Source organism: Dermacentor andersoni, chromosome 2 (genome assembly GCF_023375885.2).
Source record: "Dermacentor andersoni chromosome 2, qqDerAnde1_hic_scaffold, whole genome shotgun sequence".
NCBI classification, from domain to species: domain Eukaryota; kingdom Metazoa; phylum Arthropoda; class Arachnida; order Ixodida; family Ixodidae; genus Dermacentor; species Dermacentor andersoni.
Window position 1 is genome coordinate 185,455,404 of NC_092815.1, and position 12,055 is coordinate 185,467,458.

Sequence of the window (12,055 nt, forward strand, 5' to 3'; positions counted from 1 at the left end):
CCTGTACCCTCAGCTGATCCATTCCTTGAACAGTTTCTGTCTCGCCTCACGGAGTGTGGTCACTTCGCCCGCTTTAACAGTGGCATCTCGCAGGATGCTTGGAAGTTTCGTAACGACTGGACCCACCGTCCTGTGACTATTTCTCCTGGCGACGAAGCTCTTTTCAATAGTGTGCGCGTTCCCGGCTTATATATAAGATTTCTCATACGTTTTAATGGACCTTACATGAGCACTGAACCGACATCACCTGTCAATAACCGTGTCTCGCCCCTTAGAACGCCGTCCGATCACCGTTGCCGTGGGACAGAGATAGTGCATGACTCTCGCTTAAAACCATATATTCGACGCATTTCATAATACTTCCGCGCGGCCAAGCGGCCGCTTCGACAGCGGGAGGGAATTAGTGTGAGCGCAACAAATGCCTGCTTTTCAACTTCGTCATCTCCACACATCATCATTCATTATCCATTGTGCATCTTCTTCATCTGCATATAAATCACCAGCAGCACAGCTTCATCCTCGTGGTAGTAGCACGAGCTTGGCTGGAACAATGCGTTTCCTTACAGCATATATATATATGTGTGTGTCTGTGTGTGTGTGTGTGCGTGCGTGTGTGTGCGCACGTGTTTGTGTACTTTTTTATACTGAGGTTTTATTGGGCGGCTTATGACAGTGCTATTTTCATAGGATACAGGATCTCAGCGTATATTGTGATTATGGTATATCTAACATTGAATACTGGACTAGGAGGTATCTCGGCCAAGTTTGCTATCTTAAATAGAATAACATTTGATGCTCTCGGCGTCGCGCTGTTCGATCCCCAGTTTTTGCAAGCTGTGTAGGGAGAGCGTCGAAATTAATTTTTTGATGTCCTGGTGTTCCTTAATGTGCAGGGATGCTTTATAATGCATAAAGCTTCGCACACAATTGCTGCTGCAGCGCAGCCAACATGATCGAAATTTGAACCCGCTATCTAATATTGAGACGTCTAGGGAATGTATTGTTGTCAACAGGGTCACTGGCCATATTTCAACAAGCGATTTCCACATGGCTATTTCTTTCCTCTGCGCAAATAGGTGGCGGTTGCTGTACCAGGTCCTTGTGAATGTGACCAAAAGGCAACTGAGCACAACTCTTCTTGGAAAATCGGTGAGCATGCCCTTCGGCATTGCGCCGTCGGCCATGCAGAAGATGGCACACCCGGACGGCGAGAATGGCACAGCTGCGGGTGAGTAAGTTGGAATGTGCACGTTTTTGCGAGCGCAGGAAGCAGTAGGGTCGCTAAGAAGTTCCCATGATGACCGGCGAGTTTTGAATAAGGTTTTAGAACATATGATTTCATAAGTGGCATCGCAGACTTCTTCTTTTCTAAAATAGAAATTGAATGAATAAAGAGGATAGAGGCCAACCCAGAGTATAGCCTATTAGAAAATGAACCCCTGAAAAAATTCTGCCACGGCAGTCGAGCAAGAATATGACTAAGGTGTCTTTCTCAGCCTGAATTGTCTATGCACACTGTCTTAAGTGTTTACCGCGCAGTATTGAGTTTTCGGCACCCAAGAAGAGAGGGATGCCCACGCTCGACTGCGGTCCGGGAGCACACTGCGAAACCTTTTCCGCACTACACCGTAAACAAAAAGTGCGGCTTATATTCTGTGACCAGACGCTGAATATGCACTAAAATAAGGAAGTTTTGATGAAACACACAACTTTCTCATCCGGCCGAAATAGCACGAAGCCAGGCAAAAAATAAAGGGTTTTCTCAGTGAGTCTCTAGAATCTGTGAAAGAGTACGTTTATCTAGGTCAGTTATTCACAAGCGGCACTGATCTTCACAAGAAAATTAGCGGAAGAATAAAATGAAATGGAGCGCATACGACACGCCTTACCAAATCATCGCCCACAGTTTACCGTTCTCCTCGAAAATGAAACTGCACAATCATTACATTCTAGTGGTAATAACATATGCGATAAAAACTTAGAAGTTAACAAAAAGCTTGAGTTGTTAAGTATCGCGCAGCGAGCGACGCAACGAAAAGTATTAAGCGTAACGTTAAGAAACAGGAAGATGGTAGGGATAAAGAGCAAACGGGAATAGCCAATATTCTAGTTGACATTAAGAGGAGCAAACGGAGCTGGGTGGTCGATGTAATACTCAGGGCGCCAATTAGAGCCACCTAATCAGTAGCAAGGAAACATAAGTGGACCCGAGGACACCGAGAATCAGGTGTTGTGATGAAGCGGGTAAATATACAGGCATAATATGGAAAGAGCTAGCACATGACTGGGGTAAATAGAGATCACTGGGTGATGCTTTTGTCGTACAGTGTATATAAAAATAGACTGATGATGATCAAGGGTTTCACAAAAAGCTTCACAGTTGCAGGAAAAATAATCCTGGTGCAGGAGTTGATTCCTGGACTAAGGCGTTTACAGGGCCGTCACAAAGAGGCGCAGATCCAATTGGTCATATCACGTATCCCAGCGCTTCGACTTCAGGTGGACATGACTCTGTGATCTGCCATCGTCCTGGCATGGGAATGTGGTTGACTACGAAGAATAGGTGGCTTGCGCGTAGGCCGTTGTCGCATGCTGCCACTAGCGACTACCGGTGCGTTTCCCGTCCACGAATAGGGCTGGGTACAGCGACTTCCTTGTTCGCGAAAGCGACGGTGCTACCAGCAGAAATTGCCACGGCGAGTTTCTACGTGCAGTGTGAGCTTGCGAAGGCGAACGTTTGTGCCAAAGTTGGTCTCCAGTGTCACCACCCGTCATCAGCTTCCCCAGTGCACTGGTAAGGCGGTCGACAATTTCCTCCAGGCGCGAGAGCCGGTCTCCTGGCTCTGAGGTCCTCGCAGCGGCGCTGAGTAGCTGTTCCGCAGATGAGCAGTCGCATATGCGATCAGCGAGTGTAGCTAGGCGATAGAGACTAAACTCGTCGGAACGCGCCCGTACCATGCGTTCGGACTGCGGCAGGCGTTGCAAGATCACCTTCCGCAAAATTGGAATCAGGCTTTTGTTTGTGGAGTACCCGCCCAGTAACTCGCGGAATCGGTGCACGAGTGGTTACGGTCGTTGGTTGCCGAGCTTCTTGGACAGGAGCTGTAGGAGTATACTCGGTTTCCATGGCTCCAGGCACTGCAGCGCCGTGCGCTTCAGTTCGTCGTATGCGGTGGCCGAAGGTGGCCACTAGCAAGTCATCGATAGCATCGGCGATGTCGGAGGTTAGCGCGGCGACAACGTGCACTTACCTTGGTGTCTGTTGAGGGATGCGCCGGAGTTGAAAACGGGCCTCTACTTGTACAAACCAAACTAGCGGATTCTTGGGCCAAAAGCTAGGAAGCTGAAGCTCTCCGTCGGTGACAGGAGACGTAATCGTGGCGTCGTCTCTGTAAGCAGGAGTAGGAGCACCGTTGTCCATGGCTAGTGTTCGAAAAAGAGAATGTCCTGGGTCACCACTTGTTGGCAGTCCTATTTAGCGGAGGCAGCGAATACTCGCTTTTACAGGTTGACAACAGAGAGTCGACTAGCTTGATCCAGAATTAAAAGCAAGATTTCTGAGTAGCAGCAGTGGCGCCTCAGTTGGACAGCCGCTTCAGTTCCAAGAAAGAACAGGAGATAGTGACTCCCATGGCGAGGCACGGCTAGGTAAACTGGATTTCCGGAGCAAGGGGAAATGACCCCTACGGCGGGAACAACGATATGACACACGGTCGCTGCCAGGAGCGCGCCTAAAAGACACGCTCCGCTTCACGGGTTCCCGAAGGGGCCCTGTGGGCTTATACATTTTTTTACCGTTAAACACCTTACGACTGACTATCAATATGGACACACAAATATTCTTCTGGTATGTCAGGGGTCTTCTGCACAATCGCGATGACCATAAAGAACACGTGCATAAACATAATCGAAAATTGCTGTAGTAGACACATCTTTTAACCCCCATGCATAAACTTTCTTCGCCGATGTGCCATCTTTCGAAAGAACTGCGATGAAGCGAGCGCTTTTGGCTAGCAGTGCAATAGTTACAGACAACATGTCGCCTATATGACGGACCTTGAGACGATGTCCTTGAGGGGAATTTTGTACCACACCACACACCACACACACACACACACACACACACACACATATATATATATATATATATATATATATATATATTGTCGCGAAGCACTTTGAGCAGTAAGCGTTCGCGACTAGAACGTTGGAGCAGCGAGAGGTAGTGTAGCCGACCGAGCACCGAAACAAAGTTGTTCTTTCTCGTCGTCGTTGTCTCTCTCCTAGCCACAGCCCCACTGCTCCCTATTTTACAGTACAGTTATCTCCCCCGCGGAAACGGAAGCCGTCCCGGCGACCTACGGGTAGGACAGCAAAGGCGGATCATAGTAGGGATTGAGACGCTGGGCATGCACAATTTCGCGTCCACAACGGCGATGATCCAAAGGTAGCTCGAGGGGTTCCACAATATAGTTGACTGGAGACGTTTGGTTGATCACGCGGTATGGGCGTTGGTACTTCGACGCGAGTTTCGGTGACAGTCCAGTGGTAGAGGCTGGAACCCAAAGCCACACTAGCGAGCCAGGAGCATAGGATACAGGAGCATTGGAACTTTGTCGATGGTGCTTCTGGCGTTGCTGGTCTTCTGACGTAAATATACGGGAAAGCTTGCGACACTCTTCTGCGTGTGCAGGAGCTTCGGATAGGGTAGTTGTTTCCGTGGAGTCAGGGCGGTACGGAAGGATAGTATCCATTGTGGAAAAAGGTTCGCGTCCGTACAGGAGAAAGAAGGGCGAAAATCCCGGGGTAGTCTGCGTGGCGGTGTTGTAAGCGTAGGTCAGAAAAGGTAGAACATGGTCCCATTTGGTTTGGTCGGATGCAACGTACATGGCCAGCATGTCACCAAGAGTGCGATTAAAGCGCTTGGTCATGCCATTAGTCTGCGGATGATACGCAGTAGTGGTGTGATGGATGATGCGGCATTCTTTGAGGAGAGCCTCGATGACGTCGGAGAGGAAGACGCGGCCTCTGTCACTGAGTAATTCCCTGGGAGCTCCGTGGCGAAGGATGATGTGGCGCAGGAGAAACCAGGCGAGGTCACGCGCAAAAGCGCTGGACAAAGGGGAAGTTTCCGCATAGCGCGTAAGATGGTCGATGGCCACGATTAGCCAGCGATTGCCATCTGATGTGGTTGGCAGAGGTCCATAAATGTCGATGCCTACTCGATCAAAAGCACGTGCTGGGCAAGGCAAAGGCTGCAATGGGGCGGTTGAACGACGAGGGGGATCTTTACGGCGTTGGCAAACCAGACAGGAGCGGACATAATGATGGATGAATCGATACATCCCCCGCCAGTAGTAACGAAGGCGTAGACGCGCGTATGTCTTCAGTACCCCTGCATGCGCGCACTGGGGATCGTCGTGGAACGCTGCGCAAATATCCGAACGCAGGTGTCGCGGGATGACAAGTAAACAATTGCGACCGCCCGGGAGGTAGTTGCGACGGTACAAGAGCCCGTCGCGAATGGAGAAGTGATGTGCTTGGCGACGTAATGCGCGATTGGTAGTGGGTGTCGATGGGCTGGACAAAAAATGCAGCATGGACACAATCCATGGGTCTTTCTTCTGCTCCAGAAGAATGTCCGTGGCAGCAAGGGAAGACTCGGACAATGAGGCCTTCGGGAAACGAGACAAGGCATGCGCATCCGAATGTTTTCTGCCAGAAGGATACAGCACGCGAATGTCGTACTCCTGCAGTTGAAGGGCCCATCGAGCAAGACGACCGGCTTGTTCTTTTAAGGGCGAAAGCCAGCACAGCGAATGGTGATCAGTTATGACGTCAAACGGGCGGCCATAAAGATACAGACGGAATTTGGTTATGGCCCACATTATAGCCAGGCATTCCTTTTCTGCGACAGAATAGTTCGATTCAGGTTTAGTGAGTGCACGACTGGCGAAGGCAACGACGGACTCATCGAAGCCAGCCTTTCTCTGAGCGAGAACGGCCCCAAGGCCAACGCCACTGGCATCCGTGTGTATTTCAGTTGGAGCACTTGGGTCGAAATGGCGCAGGATTGGTGGTGACTTCAAGAGACGACGCAGCTTTGTGAAGGCAGCATCGCAATCCGGTGACCAGGTTGAAAGGTTGTGGCCACCATGAAGAAGCTGCGTTAAAGGTGCTATTATAGTGGCAAAATTGCGGATGAAACGGCGAAAGTATGACGCCAATCCAATGAAGCTGCGCAGTTCTTGCAAAGTCGTTGGTTGGGGAAACTGGGCAACAGCTTGTAGTTTCGCCGGATCAGGGAGTACACCTTCTTTCGATACGACATGGCCGAGGATGACCAGCTGCCGGGCAGCGAAGTGACACTTCTTCAAGTTAAGCTGGAGGCCAGCATCGGCGATGCACTTTAGGACGCGTTCAAGTCGAAGTGAGTGGGAAGGAAAGTCCGGTGAAAAGATAACGATGTCGTCCAGATAACACAGGCATATCTGTCATTTCAGGCCACGCAAGATGTTGTCCATCATTCTTTCAAATGTGGCATGCGCATTACACAGGCCAAATGGCATCACGGTGAATTCAAATAAACCGTCAGGTGTGATCAAGGCCGTTTTCGGACGGTCTGACTCAGCCACTCAGCCATATATATATATATATATATATATATATATATATATATATATATATATATGTGTGTGTGTGTGTGTGTTGTGTGGGTGTGTATGCGCGTGCCCCCAACTCATCTCGGTAAAACAGCGTTCTAGATAGATTGGTCAGCTCGTGGGTGATTTTCACGCTCGCAACAGGCTGAGGGGAGCCTCACGATGCGACGCGAAAGGCCTAGTCACAGAAATCTTTGTTGTAAAGGTGTGTGCCTCTTCAGTAAGAAGGAACCAACCTATTACAATTTTCATCATAAATCATATTCATCAATGGAGCTGTCGATTGGCTCTGCTTCTCTTTTCGCTAACTTAAGAATGGAACGTAATGAAAGGTTCATTTGGAAGTGACCCCTTCCTCGGTGCCTTAAACTTAGCTAAACAACATGACTCCCCTCCACATGTCTTTCAGTGGGCACAAGCATCAGCTTATCAGAAATGTTTCATGGAATCCACCTATTTGTCACGAGATTTTACAAGCAATTTTAATATATAGATCATGTTATATCATGTTTTATCTCTGTTATCATTGGCCAGGCTAAAACGTTTATTCCTCAAGCAAATGGTCAATGATGCAAAACACGGGCCGCCTGGTGCAATGCTGATCGCGGACACGCATGACGGAGATAAAATGAAGTCTAGGGCAAACTACATCCATGTTGTAGTGTTGAAAATGTTGACGAGATTAAAAATGGTAAATGACAGGAAAGCAGGGCAAGCTTGGAAAGGTTTTTTTTCGCTATAAATGTATGCACTCAGGAGACAAAAGTATGGAGCGCCCTAAGCAGGCTAAATTATCACGAAATTCATCCTTGCCCCTAATGGATGACGAAGCTAATACTATGGAAGACTAAGCCGATGCTCTTGGCGAACACTTCGTGTGCATATGCGCTTCCAATCATTCTTCCGATTCCTTGACAAAGCGCAAAGAAATTGTATAACATAATGCAATCGACCGCGAATTCAGACAATACATATCATCATAAGCCTGGTTACGCCTACTGCAGGGCAAAGGCATCTCCCATACTTCTCCAACAACTCCGGTCATGTACTAATTGTGCCCATGTTGTCCCTGCAAACTTTTTAATCTCATCCGCCCACCTAACTTTCTGCCGCCCCCTGCTACGCTACCCGTCCCTTGGAATCCAGTCCGTAACCCTTAATGACAATCGGTTATCTTCCCTCCTCATTACATGTCCTGCCCATGTCCATTTCTTTTTCTTGATTTCAACTAAGACGTCATTAACTCGCGTTTGTTCCCTCACACAATCTGCTCTTTACTTATCCCTTAACGTTCCACCCATCATTCTTCTTTCCATAGCTCGTTGCGTCGTCCTCAATTTAAGTAGAACCCTTTTCGTAAGCCTCCAGGTTTCTGCCCCGTATGTGAGTACTGGTAAGACACAGCTATTATACACTTTTCTCTTGAGGAATAATGGCAACCTGCTGTTCATGATCTGAGAATGCCTGCCAAACGCACCCCAGCCCATTCTTATTCTTCTGATTATTTCCGTCTCATGATCCGGATCCGCCGTCACTACATGCCCTAAGTATATGTATTCCCTTACCACTTCCAGTGCCTCGCTACCTATTGTAAACTGCTGTTCTCTTCCGAGACTGCAAAACATTACTTTAGTTTTCTGCAGATTAATTTTTACACCCACTCTTCTGCTTTGCCTCTCCAGGTCAGTGAGCATGCACTGGAATTGGTCCCCTGAGTTACTCAGCAAGGCAACATCATCAGCGAATCGCAAGTTACTAAGGTATTCTCCATTAACGTTTATCCCCAATTCTTCCCAATCCAGGTATCTGAATACCTCCTGTAAACATGCTGTGAATAGCATTGGAGAGATCGTATCTCCCTGCCTGACGCCTTTGTTTATTCGGATTTTGTTGCTTTTTTTATGGAGGACTACAGTGGCTGTGGAGCCGCTATAGATATCTTTCAGTATTTTTACATACAGCTCGTCTATAGCCTGACTCCTTAATGCCTCCATGACTGCTGAGGTTTCGACTGAATCAAACTCTTTCTCGTAATCAATGAAAGCTATATATAAAGGTTGGTTATATTCCGCACATTTCTCTATCACCTGATTGATAGTGTGAATATGGTCTATTGTTGAGTAGCTTTTACGGAATCCTGCCTGGTCCTTTGCTTGACAGAAGTCAAAGGTGCTCAAAGGTCAATGGCAAAGGTGCTCAATGGCAAAGGTCAAAGGTGCTCCTGATTCTATTTGCCATTACCTTAGTAAATACTTTGTAGGCAACTGACAGTAAGCTGATCGGTCTATAATTTTTCAAGTCCTTGGCGTCCCCTTTCCTATGGGCTTGGATTATGTTAGCGTTCTTCCAAGTTTCCGGTACGGTCAAGGTCATTCTTATTAATATTCTTATTAATCAGGAATCCGACTCCTAGTTCTCGTCTCTCCGCTGAGCCCCGGTAGCACAGGACGTGCCCACTTTTTAGCACTGTATATGCTTCTTTCGGCCTCCTAACTTCACTGAGCCCTATTATATCCCATTTACTGCCCTCTAATTCCTCCAATACCACTGCTAGACTCGCTTCACTAGGTAACGTTCTAGCGTGAAGCGTTGCCAGGTTGATTTTCCAATGGCGGCCTGTCCGGAGCCAGGGATTCTTAGCACCCTCTGCTGCGTCGCAGGTCTGACCGCCGCCGTGTTCAGTTGCTTCGCAGCTGCTGGGGACTGAGGGCCGGGGTTCGATCGTTGTGTTCATATAGGAGGTTGTGGCCAATACTGCACCAGGGTGGTCAATCCTGCTCTGGTGAGGGAGTGCGTTACCAGTTCTGGTCACCGGGATCAGGCCACACTCCAGGCCTGTTTATGCAATTTTATCAACACGCGGGTTTTTTTTAGAATCCGGTGGAAAATTGCGCGGCACCAGGACTCGAACCACGGACCTTTTGCACGTGAGGCGGGTGTTCTACCTCTACGCCACTGCTGCATCGGTGCAGTAAAGTACTATACAGTAGGATGCTTCTTGTCAAAGCTGGATCGCCACATTGAAGCCTCTTGCACTCTTACGAAGCCCTGATCGCCTCTCAAGATGTCCGTGCTGTACATGTTAATCTTGTCATTTATTTTTGTTACTGTCTTGTCTAACGTTTTCTGCTCTAACTTAACGAGCCCAAACTCTGCCACGTCCAACTTTACCGCTACTATCGAACCTGTTTTCGCTTCCCTCCTGAGATTTCTGACGTAACGCGTCACCCGCGCTGCAACTCGCGGTGCCCTTCTGTACCATCCGAATCTGCTAAGGTCGACTACCTTTCCCGACTCATTGTGGTAGTCATGCTTTCCACCATTTCTTCTTTGGCTTCACCGTCCAATTTATTTTAATAATCAGGCCTTTGTTTCTTGTTCTCGATCCATGTGGGTCCCTTCCACAATAAGTCACTGTTTAAGATATCCTTCATTTTAATACAGTTTGCCTCAAAATCCGCAATGATTCTCTTCACTAATAACCATAACACACATACACATAACCCCATTAACTCTCCTTGGGCTTGCTCTTGATTTGTTCTGTGCCATTGCGAACAAATAGTTATTTCGTCTTGGTTTAGTTGATCCAACAGAGCGGAACTTGTGCGTCAGTGAAGAATTTCATAATGCTCGTTTTCTTATAAAAACTATCAGTTATGTAACTAGCGAAGCCGACCGATACTGTGGCAGCCAATAACTCGAGCCTTGCCAGCGTGATTTCTCTAATTGGAGCGACTCTACGTTTGGCGATGAGCAAAGTCACTCTTTTGCTTCCATCTGAGCATTCTTGTTCTATGTGTGCTGCTGCTGCGTACGCCTTCGGACTTGCGTCAGAGAAAACATGCATATTTGATACTTTCAATTCAGCTTACCTGTTACAATCATAGTGTCTATTTACAGTGAAATTAACCACTTGCTGAAGCACGTCTGCCTACTCTTTCCACACTAATCGGTGCTGGCGTGGTAGTGAATCGTCACATTTTAGCTTTTCTATCCAACTCTTTTGTAGCAATAACTTGGTTCTAATAAAAATGGTTTCAAAGAGCCTAAAGAATCGTATAGCCTCGCTGTAACTCGGAAAATCTGTCGTTTCGAAAGTTGTAGTACGAAAGTACCAAGTAGTTTTGAAAGTACCAAGTAGTGTCTGGAAAACACAGCACGTCTTCGACGAAGTTCCATTTCAGTTCCAAAACCTTGATTTGTTCCTGTTTTCTGATTTTCTGAAAACCACTTTTCTGAAAGTGGTTTCACGGCGCCACACAAGTCAGCGTCACTATCTAATAAAACGGGGGAAAGTCGTACAAGTAAGCTGACATGTACAAATAACGACATCAACCAGTTCGTAAATGTACTTTTACCAAGTAGTGTCTGGAAAACACAGCACGTCTTCGACGAAGTTCCATTGCAGTTCCAAAACCTTCATTTGTTCCTGTTTTCTGATTTTCTGAAAACCACTTTTCTGAAAGTGGTTTTACGGCGCCACACAAGTCAGCGTCACTATATAAAGAAACGGGGAAAAGTCGTACAAGTAAGCTGACATGTACAAATAACGACATCAACCAGTTCGTAAATGTACTTTTACCAAGTAGTGTCTGCAAAACACAGCACGTCTTCGACGAAATTCCATTGCAGTTCCAAAACTTTCATTTGTTCCTGTTTTCTCATTTTCTGAAAACCACTTTTCTGAAAGTGGTTTCACGGCGCCACACATGTCAGCGTCACTATATAAAGAAACGGGGGAAAGTCGTGCAAGTAAGCTGACATGTACGAATAACGACATCAACCAGTTCGTAGATTGCGGAGAAAAAGTGGTGTATGATGCTGCGCTTGACTGCGCGGAAAAGTACACTGGCCCGACGGGCAGATGCCTGAAGCTTAGCCTTCAGGAACATAACAATAACGTACACAGGACATTGCAAGGGCAACTGCGTTTACACTGTCAGAATTGCTATTATAAGTCATTGTTCAGTGACTGCAAGGTTGTAGCAACGCCCAATAATCAGACGGTACGTGAGATAATTGAAGCGGCAAAAATTTATTGCCTTGGGAAACACTCCATCAGTGTGGCTTCAATGGAACTATCACAAAAATAAATTAGTTATATTAACGGGGCCGGAGTTTGCGAAAGCGCAGTGATAGTTACGTAGGCCATAGACATGTGTGCCTTACATACAACGCCTATTCTTATATGGAATTAATCTTGCTATTGCGAATGTACGCCTGCAAGTGTTTGTTGTTGATTGCACATGAATGTTTAATGATGTCTTTCATGGTATATCACATTTATGCATATAAACCACTTGACTCCCTACCATTACAACCAGTTGAAAGTTTGCGCTTGTGTCCGTCGTCCCTCAGTCCTCGTTCCAAGTGGTGCGCAAATGGCACTGATT

The 12,055-nt window shown here is 47.2% G+C and overlaps 1 protein-coding gene across 1 annotated transcript in view; it reads left to right on the plus strand.

Annotated features, from left to right (window-relative positions):
- Positions 1 to 12,055, plus strand: part of LOC126540826 (uncharacterized) — a 134,697-nt gene that overhangs the window by 52,096 nt on the left and 70,546 nt on the right. The window contains exon 3 of the mRNA XM_072286198.1: positions 1,077 to 1,228. Within this exon, the coding sequence (XP_072142299.1) occupies positions 1,077 to 1,228 (152 nt within the window). The remainder of the gene's footprint in view (positions 1 to 1,076; positions 1,229 to 12,055) is intronic.